This window comes from Polypterus senegalus, chromosome 3, assembly GCF_016835505.1.
Source record: "Polypterus senegalus isolate Bchr_013 chromosome 3, ASM1683550v1, whole genome shotgun sequence".
Taxonomy (NCBI): domain Eukaryota; kingdom Metazoa; phylum Chordata; class Cladistia; order Polypteriformes; family Polypteridae; genus Polypterus; species Polypterus senegalus.
The window spans coordinates 19,648,818-19,664,221 of NC_053156.1; the positions used below are offsets into that span (position 1 = coordinate 19,648,818).

Genomic DNA, 15,404 nt, shown 5'->3' on the forward strand with positions numbered 1-15,404 from the left:
AGACGTGTGTGGTGCCATCATGCCAAAATCAAAATGGGGTCTTCACGAAGAAGGTTACGGATGACTAGGAGTCTGGCCAAGGATTTAAAAAGACCACCAAATGATTTGAAATTATTCATTACACTGTAAGGAAAATCTTCTACAAGTGGCGTGGATTTCAAATGACTGCTAATTTGTGCCAGGACTGGCTGGCTCAGCAAATTCAATCCACGAGCTGACTGTTTGAGTCTCCTAGAACCCCAAAATTATCATCACAGGATCTGACGTTAACTCTTGAAAAAGTTGGTGTCAAAATGAATGAATCTCTAGTCAAAATGACATGGCAGCAATTTGACCTGCACATGAGGTGAGCCAGGAAGATTTCAGACAAGAGCATTAGAGCAAGATGACGGGGTGCCATTGAACATCTAGGCAAAGAGCAGGCCTTCTGGAGCAGAGGAATCAAATATAGAGCTGCTTGGCCACAGTAACTGTAGAAATGTCTAGAACAAACGGAAGGCCGCATTTCATAAGAAGAACCTCAGACCACATGTGAAGCATGGTGGGGGAAACGTTCTGGTCTGGGGATGCTTTGCACCTTGCAGTTATTGAGTCAATCGTGAATTCTGCATCACATCAAAGACAGAAAGATAGAGAGAGGTGAAAGGCACTATATGATAGATAGATAGATAGATAGATAGATAGATAGATAGATAGATAGATAGATAGATAGATAGATAGATAGATAGATATGAAAGGCACTATATAATGCAAAGACAGATAGATTCATATGAAAGGTGCTAGATAGATCTTGTATCTGAACCCAGGATTGTGTTGAGTAGTTGTGTCTGGGAGGGTGGGAGTGCTGCTACACTCTCTGGTAGTCACAATAGATAGATAGATAGATAGATCGATGAAAGGCACTATATAATAGATAGATAGATAGATAGATAGATAGATAGATAGATAGATAGATAGATAGATCGATGAAAGGCACTATATAACTGATAGATAGATAGATTGATGAAAGGCACTATATAACTGATAGATAGATAGATAGATAGATAGATACCACCTGAATCACTTTAGCAAATCCACAAAGGCTCAACATGAAGACACAGAGGGTATAAATGCCACATGGGTTGGACGAACATCCCAACCAGGGGAGAGAAAGCTGCCAGACTCAGAAGAGATAGCCAGAGTAAATGGATGGACATCCCATTGGAAGTTGATGTTGCTGGGGACTCTTTATTCCCCCAGGACCCTACATGGCAGTGGCACTAAATTTCGGAACCCAGCTGGAAAGCAGTAGGGCATGCTGGGAGATGTAGTCCGGCAGAACAGAACTACTGGGGTTCCATGGTTGCCACAAGAAGATGCTGCAAAGAGATGTCCTCCCTGTTATATTGGACTTCTGTATGACCCAGAAGTGCTTCCAACAGGCAGCAGCCCTGGCACCAGACATACTCCCGGTTTGCAATAAAAGGGATTGTACACCCTTGTCCAGGGAGTCGGAGCTGGGAGGAAGGGAGGCAACACTCAACTGGTGGAGGGCAGTTCGGTGGTGAGGGGAGACGTACTGTGAGGTATTGTGAGGGATTGTAAAGAAAGAGAACCTGTGCTTTTGTGTTTAACCAAGGATTGTGGATAATATACCATCCTTTATTTGAACTTTATTTGGACTGTGTTTTGGGTTTGGGACTGGCTGGCTCATTAGTTCCATCACAAGGGTTATGGACTGGCCTTGCTTTGAATCCCATTGAAATGTTATGGGGGGGTGGGGGATGTGAAACGGGCAGGACTTACAAGAAAACCCACCAACATTTTTGCAACTGAAGGAGTTTTACTTGGAGTAGTGATGAGAAATTTCACCGAGTTGATGTCAGGGACTGGTGACTGGTGGGCGGTTATGCAAAATCGCCTACAAGAAATCATTTCTGCTAAAGTTGGTAATACCAGCATCTGAGACCAAGGGTGGGCTTACCTTTTCCCCGTCCCTTTGTGTTTTCTGTTGACTAAAAGGCACCTTTTCTTTGTGTTTCTCTTCATGCACCTGCACCTTTAGCTGTAGCCATAGTCTGCGTGAAGATTTACTGCTTGCCTGTTCACATTTGTCAACAGTTTCCATGGGGTGCACTCACTTTTTCACACAGCTGTCAAGAACAATTCAAGCACAGCTGGGCAAACGTATTTTAACAGAAACCTGCCACCCCATAATGGCAGACGTGCCTGACCTACATTTTTACTGACGAGGCCTTCTTTCTTTTTTCTTAACCCAAGCCCGCCACCTCAAGCTTCCTGTTCAGGCAGAGGGGCTTTTGATGGGGGAGGGGCATTGGGGAGCCAGAAAACAAGCCAAACTGAAAATAACTGCACGGCATAAAGTGCTGCGGCACGCAAAGTGCAGGCAGGCAGGCAGATAAAGAGACGGGGTGGGATGTGTGTCTGCGACTGTGCTAACTGATGTGCGTCACAGTCAAATTTGTGACCTTCTCTTGACTTGGTGGGCCGCGCCATTGCATCACACGGTGGGAATGTCCTACTGGACTTGGTGTTGCTGCTGCTGCCACCCCTCCCTTCCCATAATGTCTTTCTTCTTCTTCCTTCCCCCAGAACTTCACCAAGCCCGGTGAGTCGGATGCCAGCCGCTGTGACTCAGAGCAGAGCCTCCGGCGCCGCGGCTGCAGCTCCACGCGGATCCACAACCCCAAGAATAATATGCATGTGAGGAAGAACCGGACTCTCAGCCACAGCAATGGATACACTGTGCAGCTGATGCCTCAGCACCTCCACCTCAAGCTGCGGCCAGGTAACTTGCTCACTCGGGCCGGGGGTCTCTCCGCTCTCTGATTCCAATAATCCAAAGCGACCAAGACTTGCCCAGCTCTTCCATACAAAAGGCCCAAATAATGATAATGATGTCTCCAGTCTCCCATTCCCACTTGAAAAAGTGACAAGTGTCCCTGCAGTCCAATATTGCCATGGCCATGCTGGTCAGCTCCTCTCTCAGGATTGGGCCACTGTGCCCTAATCATGTCACATGACCAGAGTTGACCAGCTGGCCAAACGTGAGACACAAACAGCCAGGATGTGCCCAGCCTCTCATTTCTAGAACCAGATGACCCAGCTATGTCCACCACCCTGTGCGCGAGAGTCTTTACAGCACCTACAGAAAGTACTCATCACCGTGAAGGGGTTACGATGGGTACATTTCATTCATTTTTCTTTGCGTTTTCCTTTGTATTTTTGTGAGGCTTAATGGGTTTTTATATAGCCAGGGAATCTGATTTTGTCATGAGCTTCTGTATCACGTAATCATTTTAATCATCTTACCATAACACCACTTTGGTTTGTGCACACGCATGGCTGTCTCGTAGTGGGAGTGTCAGCCATTGCCTAGACCAGGAGTTCATAAACAGCCTGGCCCTTTGGAGTCTCATTGAGACCCCTCCCATGTCGAATGCTGGAACGATCATCAGGACGCGGGGTCCAATTGAAGATCATGGATGATCGTCTGGGGGGAAGTATAATTGAGGATGATCTTCAAAGCAATCAATCCACGGTCACCCACCGCGACCCACCACAACCCACTTCACCAACCATTCACAACCCAGCAGCTTCAAATACAACGGGGACTCGCGACCCAATGGTGGCAACGCGCAAACCTAAACGACTTTAGGACACCGAATTCCGCACCTCGTCACCAGCCATGTTTTACTCATTTTAAGAATTTCAGTTTTAGTTTGAGTTTTTATTTTCTTTTAGTTTTTCACCATTTTCTAATGGTAAGCCCCCCCCTTGGTCTCAGATGCTGCCATTTTCTATATTTAGTTTTTTTGTTTTTATTTAGTTTTAGTTTCGGCCATTTTCAAATTTTGTTTTTCACCATTTTCAATATTTTAAGGTTTTTTTTAAGTTAGTTTTGTATTTAGTTTAGTGTTTCAACCTTTTCTAATATTAGTTTTATTTACTGTTTCATTTTCTATTTTATTTTTATGTAGTTTCAGTTTTTCACCATTTTCTAGTTTTCATTTTTAAATAGTTTCTTGTTTTTTTGTATTAATTTGTTTTAGTTTTTCAATATTTTCTTATTTTGGTTTTTATTTAGTGTTTTGTTTCACAGTCTTAATTTGGTTTTAGTTTTTGTATTATTTTGTTTTCATTTTTGTACATTTTCTACTTTTAGTTTTTATTTCTTTTTTGATTTTTTTAGTATTTACTTAGTTTTAGTTTTTTACCATTTTCTACTTTTAGTTTTATGTATTTACGGTGAACCCTCGTTTATCACGGTTAATCCGTTCCAGACTCTACCGTGATAAATTAATTTTCGCGAAGTAGGATTCTTTATTTATAAATCGAATATTTTCGCAGTTAGAGTACAGAAAACCTGTTTATGACATTCAAAATACGTTTTTTAACATTATTAGAGCCCTCTAGACATGAAATAACACCCTTTAGTCACCATTATGCTCGTATTACCCAATATATTAGACAAAATAAGAGAAAATAAGACATATTAGACGTTACAAATATCATATTACTAGGCGCACTCACCTTTTAAGGCGACTGACTTTTATCTTCAATTTTTGTGCGCTCCATGTGTACATCAGGCATGTAAGTGTAGGGAATGAGAACATCAAAGTGCCCATTCATAACATCTCCCGAAAACAAAAAGTTTTTCTATCCCCTCGAGTGCCCGTCCAAAGTCGTACAATGTCAGCCCGAATCTGTACCGCTAAAGACGGAGTTTCATGCACTAAATAAGCTATAGATGAGAACAAGCAAGCACCATCTCCCCTGATATTTACTACGCAGTGAGGCATTTGAACTCCATCAACATTAATTATTTCCAGAGACATAATTTTGTCTATTTTTCCAGCGCATCGCACACAAAAGCAAGAGAACAATGAGAGCACCAGAACTCTACTCACATTGCGTTGCTTCGTACCTCAAGCCGCAAGTAGTAAGTCTGTGATAAGCGGAATACCACTACGCTTTGCACTCTCGGGACAGAAGGACAATCCCGAACGCTTTTATATAGTAAGAAAGAAGAAGAAGATATCGCACAGTCTGGAGTAGAAAATCATCTGTTACCTGGAAAAACAAAACTACAAATCCCATCGTGCATTGCAAAATGGACTGGGCGTGTGTGAAACTCCGCGCCTGCGTAGCACTCACGGGACGGAAGGACAATCCCGACCGCTTTTCTATAGTAGATTATTGTACTGTACATTTAATTACACACAACCACTAACCTATGAAGGCACGACCTCAGTAGGAGAGTCTTCAGAGGTGGTGCAGTATCTTCAGCAGGTGCGTTGTTGTCTTCAGTGAAGAAGTACTAGGAGTAGGCAGTGGGTGTCCGGGTGCGCGGCTGAGGAACATCTTGATAGGCAGTTGCTGGCGCTGTCTTTTCATATGCGTGAGGAGGCTTTTGTAGGGTATTGCCATCTTTAATCCTATCCAAGAGTTTCACCTTCTCCTGGATAGTAAGCATATTCCTCCGGCGCTTAGTTTTATTGCCAGAAGGCTTAGAAAAAGCAGCACGTTTAGGAGCCATCATACAGCTTAGATAAAAGTTCTCAGAAAGCGCATGCGTAGTGACGTAAGCATGTGTGAGAAAAAATCGCGATAGAGTGAAGCCGCGAAAGTCGAAGCGTGATATAGCGAGGGATCACTGTATTTATTTTTTTTATTTAGTTTTTTTCTTCTATTAAGATGACCGTAGTCCTTCCATTTGCTATCGAGGAAGCCGTTTGACATCGAGAGGTTCATTAGGGCAGCGTGACAGGAACGCCCCCTGAGGCAGAGCACCGCCCACATTAATTAACCCTTTAAACTCAGCCTCAGTTGAGTTCATTCAACTGGTTAGAACTTCATCATCCCTCACTCCACATTCATGATCTACCCCAGAACGTAAAGGCCGACATTTCTCTTTTAGAATGTCTACAGCTTGGGATTATTGTTATGTCGCTGGACTGTACAGTACACGTGTGTTAAGGCAGAATAAGTTGCAACATATTGTAACATTTTGACCCGAAAATGCACTTTGAATGTTATTCTTATTTCCACAGATGTTGAAATAAGCTCCCAAAACATGAATAAAGTGTCAATGAATGTGTCAGCAACACCCAGAAAAACAATGTTATTAAACATCTACAAGTAATATGTTCAGTTTTTACTGTCTTGAAGCAGCACTACAAACAGGATTTATGTTTTCCCATAACATGCCGGTTCATATCCATTACTGTAGGCCCATGGACTGTGAAAGGCCTGAGCACACAGACTGTCATGGCTGCCAACTACTAGATACTGACTTGAAGGGGTCAATGCTAAGGAGGTCTGTGATTTTGCGTTTTCTGTTGGTGAGAAGCGTCAGGGACAATGATCTGAGGACACGAGTCTCTCTTCTAAAAGCGTTGATTGTTCTCTCTGGGTGATCAGGTAACAACTGCCCTTAGTGGAGAAGTTCGAGCGTCTTGCGTTTTATTTTGCAATGTCTTGGATGCCATTTTAGGTTCTCAATCACCGTCATTTTGTAATCCCGTCATTATGATCGCTTCCACGTGTTTCTAGGGGTGTGGCTTCTGAGGTCGTGACCTGTGCTGAATCAACATGGCTGGGAAGTCATTTCCTTATCTGATCTGTGGATACCAACTCTCTCAAAAAAAGCCTTGTGCAAAACCCTGCATGCGTGTTGCTTTTGGTTTTGACCTTTCGCTTGTTCTCTACTACTAATAATGATAATAATAATAGAACCAAAGTACCTTGATTATCGGAGGTAATGTGGAACAATGCCACCTCAGATAGATGAAAACTCAGATAAACCACCATAGTTCCTGCTGCTCAGAGAAGGTGAAGGCCGACACAGAGATGTCACCTTGGAAGCAGACCACCCAGAGTGGTCAGAGATGGGCTCTGCGCGGCTGGTGGATGGAGCTCTTCATTTAGCTCACACCTACTGGTCACCCGTCTCTGAGCCAGGTTCACAGCTCCCACCGCCAGTTCCTCACAGTGCAGATCTTCTTCTAACTGAGCTACTTCATGGTGCGAGTCCAAGTCAAGCCAAGTTGGGGAGCATGCACTGGTATACCCACTACAAGATGAAACAACTCTGGATCCCGGTTTGCAACCCCCCAGGCAGACACGCGGTCCAGTCCCACCCTCCAGAAATGACCCTCTATCTGCTGCACCCAGGTGTTATGTGTGCAACCCTTTGGCCCGGTTTAGCCACTCGGATCCCTAACAATGACAATCTTACGAGCCAGATCACCCTCGGGTAATGGTGCCACATGGCCGTAGTGCCATAACTGCCGCTCCCTCGCAATGCAGGTCATGTGCCTCATTCGGGACTCCATGAGCAACACAAAGTCACACCCAAGGATTCTCTGAAGAGACACACATGAAGGAGTCCAGTCATCTCAGGTCACTTGATAGCATCCATGTCTCCTAACCATATAGCAAAACAGGGAGCACCAGGACTCTAAAGACTTGGACCTTCATTTCTTTTGCAGAGATATCAGGAGCACCGCACACCCCTTTAAAGTGACCTCATGGCCCCCCCAATCCATCTACTGACGTCATAGGAAGAGTCACATGAATGCGAGTCCACAGCAATTCAATTGGCGATAAGAGTGGGATTTGTATGGTGGATGGGTGGAGTGTAATGGCCGACAGAGAGATGTCACCAGGGAAGCAGAACACCCACTATGTTACGGCCTACCAAAAGTCTAGGGATACATAAACAGGCCATACACAAATGAGAGAGAGAGAGGGAGACAAAGCACCAAAAGAAAACTAAAATAAAACAAACTCCATTTATTGTCTTAATAAAACAATACACAAAATATGGAGAGACTATACAGACCAAGCAAGGCAGGAGAACCACATTAACATAGCTGTCTAACTTCAAAATTCACAGCAAGGTACAAACTATATGCATTTATTACTTAACTGGCTAACTTACAGATACTTCTTTAACGAACAACCAAAAAACCAGATCATCCAACCTTAACTCTCCATACCTTACTCTATCATTCACCCTCTCTCTCTCTCTCTCTCTCTCTCTCTCTCTCTCTCTCTCTCTCTCTCTCTCTCTCTCTCTCTCTCTCTCTCTCTCTCTCTCTCTCTCTCTCTCTCTCTCTCTCTCTCTCTCTCTCTCTCTCTCTCTCTCTCTCTCTCTCTCTCTCTCTCTCTCTCTCTCTCTCTCTCTCTCTCTCTCTCTGCTCCTAAACCCCAAAGAAGCTTAATTTATAAACACACCCCACCCATAACCCAGGTGAGTTTAATAAGCAACTTAAGTGGGCAATTAGGGCAGGACCCAATTAAGGTAAATCCCAAATTAGAATATAAAAGCAAAAGTCGAAAGTAGGTCGTAACATACCCCCACCCTTAAAAAAAAACTTTAATCAAATTTCTACACATTAATACGAGAAAGAGCATCAGCAATTATATTTTCTTTACCCTTTTTATGCTTAATAATTAAGTTATAATTTTGAGCAATCAAAGACCAACGCATTAATCTCTGATTCGAATTAAACATACCACTTAAAAAGGTAATAGGATTGTGATCTGTAAATACCATTACAGGGAGTACAGATGAACCAACATAAACTTTATAATGTCGCAAGGCCAACAACAAAGCCAAAGTCTCTTTCTCTGTAGTTGAATACTGGCGTTGGTGTTTGTGGAACTTTTTGGAGAAATAGCATATAGGATGTTCCACTCCATTCTCATCTTCCTGTAAAAGAACAGCTCCAGCTCCACAATCACTAGCATCTATAGCCAGCTTAAATGGCAACGTAAAGTTAGGAGCAGTCAAAACAGGAGCAATCATTAACAAAGATTTGACATTTTCTCAAGCACTTTGACAGTCATTACTCCATTCAAAAGTTTGTTTTCCACTCAATTAATCAGTCAATGGTGTCACCACACTAGAGAAGTTTTTACAAAAACTGCGATAGTATCCAACCACACCCAGGAAACGCCTCAGTTCTCTCTTTGATGTAGGTGCTGGAAACTCTTTAATAGCAGTGATCTTGGCATCAAGAGGTTGTACCTTTCCATGGCCCACCTGCTTTCCAAGATACGTCACTGTCGCTTGTCCAAATTCACATTTAGCCAAGTTCAAAGTGAGGTTAGCCTTTTCAAGACGATCAAAAACGGCATTAATTGCCTGAAGATGTTCTGTCCAGCTTTTTGGAATAAACCACCTTACAATTTTGTAATCCTGCTAGTACAATTGTCCTTAGTCGTTGAAATGTGGCAGGCGCATTCCTCGTTCCAAATGCCATCACTTTATATTGAAGGAAACAATCCGGTGTGACAAATGCAGAAATTTCAGAAGCACGTGGAGTCAGAGGCACCTGCCAATACCCTTTTAACAGATCAAATTTACTGACACAGTGAGCTGAGCCAACTCTGTCAATACAATCGTCCATTCTTGGAAGAGGGAAAGAATCAGGTCTAGTAACTGCATTTACCTTTCGATAATCAGTACAAAACTGGTAAGTCCCATCTGGTTTAGGTACTATCAATCAATCAATCGACATTTATTTATATAGCACATATTCACACAAAAAAAAAGTAGCTCAAAGTGCTTTACAAAATGAATAGAAAAATAGAAGACACAATAAAAAATAAACATAAGTCAACATTAATTAACATAGAATAAGAGTAAGGTCCGATGGCCAGGGTGGACAGAAAAAACAAAAAAAAAAAACTCCAAAAGCTGGAGACTAAAATGCATGGTGAACTCCATGGACTACTACTGTGAACAGCAAGACCATTTTCCAACAAATATTCAACTTCTTTACCCATAAGTATACATTTAACAGGATTAACCCTTGTGGAAACGACCCGGACACAGACAGGCGGACATGTTGTAATTTATTTACACAATTATTTACAGATGATATGGTCACACAGACCCAGTCCAAAGTGCACAAACCCCAATAATCACACTCAGTCCTGGCCACAAATGCCTTCTTCGGGCCGCCTCCACTCTCTTCTGCCTTGTCCTCCTTCCACCCGACTCTAGCGCTGAATGAATGGAGACGGCCCCTTTTAAACAGTCCCCGGATGGTGTTCCCGGCATTCCCCCTCTGGCCACGCCCCAGCATATCGGAAGTGCCGGCTGTCCTCCCGGCAGCTCTCCGGGTGCCGTCCTAAATCTTCCCCCCAGCACTTCCTGGTGTGGCGAAAGTGCTGGGGTAACAGGTCCCCAAGGCATTGGGGCGCCTCCTGGTCGGTGACCACGGGCCCCTACAGGGTGGAGCTTCCATGCCCTGTGCCCGTGGCCCCCAGAGCAACCAGGAAGGTGTCCCCCACGTGATCCAGGGTGGGCTCTGACCCTCTTCCGGTCCCTCACGGCGTCCCGGCCGGGTCGTTGCCCCTGGCATCCCTGACACCCTATAAGCATGCTGTTTAATTGGCTGTGCATTGTATACCTCAATATTGTGAGTAGGCACATCAGAAAATAGCCCAGAATGAGTAGTTATGAGACTTACAACATCAGCACGCTCAGAGTCAGGCAAATAAGATAAAACTTCTTGAAGATTACATAATATTTTAGAATTTGATAACTTGCTGCTCACAACATGTGCATAGCACATAGATAACCCATCCTCAGATGTGATAGGCACAGCTGACGCCACTGAGGTTTCAAGACCACCCAACTTAACCCCCTGTTTATCCTTTAAACTATCTTCCACCCGACTTTGAGACAGTTTTAACATATTAACATGACATAATCTAGTTTTACGTTTACGATCAGGAGTATGGATGAGATAATCCCGGTTACTCACTTTTCTATTAATTACGTAAGGACCAGAAAAACGAGCTTGCAAAGCAGAACCAGGGACAGGCAATAAAACTAATACTTTATCCCCTGGCTGAAAACTTCGACTCACGGATTTCTTATCAAAATAGTGCTTCATTTTTCTTTGAGAGGACTCCAAAGTTTTTTTTAGCTATTTCACAAGCATAACTCAGTTTGTGACGAAAATCACAAACATAATCAAATACGTTTTTAGTAGTAGCTGAAGTTTCAGACGTCCATCTCTCTTTAAGCAACTTTAAAGGTCCCCGTACAGTATGACCAAATACAAGACTTTCATTTAGCTCATACCTACCTACCGGTCACCCGTCTCTGAGCCGGAGACCACCGGTTCACAGCTCCCACCGGCAGTTCCCCGCAGTGCAGTTCTTCTAACTGAGCTATTTCATGGTGCAAATCCACAGCAATTGAATTGGCGATAAGGGTGGGATTTGCACTGTGGACGGGTGGAGTGTAATGGCGATGCTGCGCAGAGAAGGTGGGGGCTGACAGAGAAAGAGAGATCAGCTGACCTCACCAGGGAAGGGATCCTCCCACAGTGGTCAGAGACGGGCCCTGCGAGGTGGGTTATTGAGGGTCCTGTTCCTTTGATTATTTGCTGGAACGTTGTAATGATTCAGATGTTGAGTATTTTTTGCAGTGTCCATTTTGTAATCCCATTGTAACATTCAATTCCCCACATGTCTAGGGGGTGTGGCCTCTGAGGTCGTGACCTATGCTTAATCGGCGCAGCTGGGAATTCATTTCCTTATCCAATCTACAGATACCAACTCTCTCAAAAAAATGCCTTGTGCAAAACTCACATGTAGCTTTCGGTTTGGACCTCTCGCTTGTTTTCACAGCCTCAAATCTTGTCCCTCGTTTTGGCTTTGCTTTCCTTTTCCCTCTCGTACCCTTTCTGTTCTTCTGCATGCTCAAAATGTTTATCTGCCAGTGTGCCAACAGAGCATATATGGGCCGAATCATCTCTACCTGAGCAGTGATAGCAAGTTTTACCTCAGGTTTGGGAAGCTCCTCCTTCTCCACTCAGGACATCAAACCATCTGACTTATCTTCTCTTCAGTCCAAGTGCACCTTCAACTGAAGTCTCTAGATCTCTGACTTTCTAAGGAAATGCCATCAGATGGTGATGATGGGTGATTATCAGTCAGGACGCCCGATCCTATCCTGATTCCCTTGAGCCCACAGCCATGGGTACCAACCCTTGTTGGGATATCTAGTAGTTCATGACCAAGATGGACCAGCAGCAAGTGAGTAGGTAGACCAGACTTTCTATGCAAAACCATGATGGGAGTTGCAGTGCCACAAGTCAGTCCTGCTGGGTCCCCCATGGGTGCTGCCAGGGGCTGCTGCCATCTAGCAGATGGGAGATAAACATATTTCAAAATAGGAGCCTTCCCCCACTGGAATATGTTTATCCCCCATCCGCAAGATGGCACCATCCCAGTACCTTTCAAACCATGTGGACACCTGCAGTGCATGATGGGAGTTGCAGTGCCACAAGTCAGTCCTGCTGGGTCCCCCATGGGTGCTGCCAGGGGCTGCTGCCATCTAGCAGATGGGAGATAAACATATTCCAAAATATTAGCCTTCTCCCACTGGAATATATTTATCCCCCATTCACTAGGTGGCACCATCCCAGTACCTTTCTAACCGTGTAGACACCTGCAGAGCATGATGGGAGTTGTAGTGCCGTGAGTCAGTCCTGGGTGGGTGCTGCCAGGGGTTGCTGTGAGGATTCATGATCCCTGTTTCTTGGGGCTCCCACTTGATTCACCATCTGCACGTGTGTTTCGTAACCACTGGCATGTTGCGGGTTTGCCATCATTGGTTTCCAACGGTGGGTCACACTGTGCTCCCAGCCATGCTGTATGTTTCCCCATTTCTAAGTGGGATTGTTTCACCAAGGGGAATCTCGCTTGTTTCATCCAGTTGTGGTGGTCTGGAGTTGCTGTCTAGTGGGTCGTTAATCAATTTAAAAAAGGCCAAACTGGGTCGCGGTGTAAGGCAGGCGGCACGGACCTAATGGATAAGAGTTAGTAATGCAGAGCACCGACAATCAAAACGAACCTGAAAGGGCCCTCCAAGAGTCAGAAGACATACGAGACCCTGTGAAATAATAATAATAATAATGACAGATTTATTACTGTGTCTGGTTTGGGCGATTTCTAGAACATTGTTACCCTACCCTATTGCTTTCCTTTGGCCATCGACCGTAAGTACAAACCATGTTAACTCGGTCGGCCGTAAATCTCAGCAGGACTACATTGTATGCTGTGTTGTTTAATTACATCTCATTATGAGTATGGATAGTACACCAAGAGAGGGTCCTGCCATCTACACTGCATGGCAATATCACTTCAGTTCAGTGTTCATTCTCGATTCTAGAAGGGAAAACTATTACAACAACATTTATCTCTATAGCACATTTTCATACAAATAATGTAACTCAAAGTGCTTTACATGATGAAGAAAGAGAAAAAAAAACAAAATAAATAAGAATTAAAATAAGAGAACACTAATTAACATAGAATATGAGTAAGGTCCGATGGCCTGGGAGGACAGAAAAAACAAAACAAAACTCCAGACGGCTGGAGAGAAAAAAATAAAATCTGCTGGGGGCACAAGACCACAAGACCACCCAGCACCCTCTAGGCATTCTACCTAACATCAATGATCAGTTCTCATTGTATTCAGAGTTCTCATGAAAGGACTTGATGATGACGGTCATGTGGACTTCTGGCCTTTAATCTATCAATGTAGGAACATCACAATGCTTTGATCAGGTGGTGGTGGCGCAGGTCGCCACCACAGAAAACCAGAGAAAGAACAGAAGAGAGATTATGGGTTAGTACGGATTTTGCAGCCACCATAAATAGTAATAAAAATTAATAGAATATGCAGAGCATCAGGATTAAACTAAGATGAAGTTATGAGAAAGCCATGTTAAAGTAATGAGTTTTTACCAGTTTGTTAAAGTGCTCCACTGTATCAGCCTGGTGAATTTCTATCGGTCGGCTATTCCAGATTTTAGGTGCATAACAGCAGAAGGCCACCTTTCTTAACTTAATTTCTTTTAAGTTTAGCTCTTGGAATTCTAAGCAGACCCTCATTTGAAGATCTAAGGTTACGATTTGGTGTGTAAAGTGTAAGACATTCAGAAATATAAGATGGAGCAGATTATTTAAGGCTTTGTAAACTATAAGCAGTATTTTAAAATCAATCGTGAATGACAACCGCAACCAGTGTAGTGACATCAAAACTGGAGAGATGTGTTCAGATTTTCTTTTCTTAGTTAGGATTCTAGCAGCTGCATTCTGCACTCATTGCAATCGATTGATGTCTTTCTTGGGTGGTCCTGAGAGGAGTGCGTTACAGTAATCTAGTCGACTAAAAACAAAAGCGTGAATTAATTTCTCAGCATCTTTCAGTGATATAAAAGGTCTAACTTTTGTTATGTTTCTTAAGTGAAAAAATGCTGTCCTAGTGATCTGATTAATACGCGATTTAAAATTCAGGTCAATAGTTTTTTACCTCCGTCTTGACTTTTAATCCTAATGTATCCTGTTTATTTCTAATAACCTCATTATATCCATTATTGCCGATCACTAAAATTTAAGTTTTCTCTTTTATTTACCTTGAGAAAATTACTACTCATCCATTCAGAAACACAAGTCAGACATTGTGTTAGTGAATCGAGAGAGTCGGGGTCATCAGGTGCCATTGATAAATACAGCTGCGTGTCATCAGCATAGCTGTGGTAACTCACGTTATGCCCCAAAATAATCTGACCTAACGGAAGCATGTAGATCGAAAAGAGCAGCGGACCCAGGATAGAGCCTTGTGGGACACTGTATAGAATATCAGGGGTCTTTGACGTATAATTACCACAACTAACAAAGAAAATATTAGCTGAAAAACCCCTACTGAAATCCACAGAGTGTCAGCTGATTGCAAGATTCGGACGGTGGGCTGCAGCGAGGGGTACTTGCAAATCTGCCCAAATCAACCTTCTTCGCTAAGCTAAAATCAGAACCACTTGCAAACAAATACACGCTCACATGTGTGTTATGAGCTTGTGTGGTGTGTAACCAGTACGGGGTGTCATTGAACCCCAAACCCCAGACACAATCATACCCAAAGCAATCATGGGTTCAAATACAGTTCTTTTTTATTAATAAAAATGATCCCCACAAGAACAACCATATTTAACAGACCAGAAAACGTCCTATTTCTTCACTCTCGTCCTGTCAAGCCTCATCTACTTCCGGTTAAGATGATGCGGCTACTTTTATCTTTGATCTGCCAGTACTTCTAGGTCTAGGACATGGTCCATAGGAAGCACTTCCTGGTCAGACCAAAAGTAGGGACCATATCTGCCTGCAGTGCCCCCTGGTGGCACCCACAGAACCCAACAGGACTGTTTTCTGGAACAAAGATTTCCATGATGCCCTGAGAGTATCTGAATGGGACCAGAATCCCTCTAAAGCATAGGGGACATGCCGGTGTGTCTCCAGGTCCTCCCATCATGCTGGACTCCCTGCTGGATAAGGATTCTTGTACCCATCCTGTCAGAAAGCCTGTCCTT

The 15,404-nt window shown here is 43.6% G+C and overlaps 1 protein-coding gene across 1 annotated transcript in view; it reads left to right on the forward strand.

Annotated features, from left to right (window-relative positions):
• The window catches only part of itgb7 (integrin, beta 7), a 46,169-nt gene that overhangs the window by 1,015 nt on the left and 29,750 nt on the right, over nt 1–15,404 (forward strand). The window contains exons 2-3 of the mRNA XM_039749602.1: nt 2,407–2,507; nt 2,593–2,788. Of these exons, the coding sequence (XP_039605536.1) occupies nt 2,407–2,507; nt 2,593–2,788 (297 nt within the window). The remainder of the gene's footprint in view (nt 1–2,406; nt 2,508–2,592; nt 2,789–15,404) is intronic.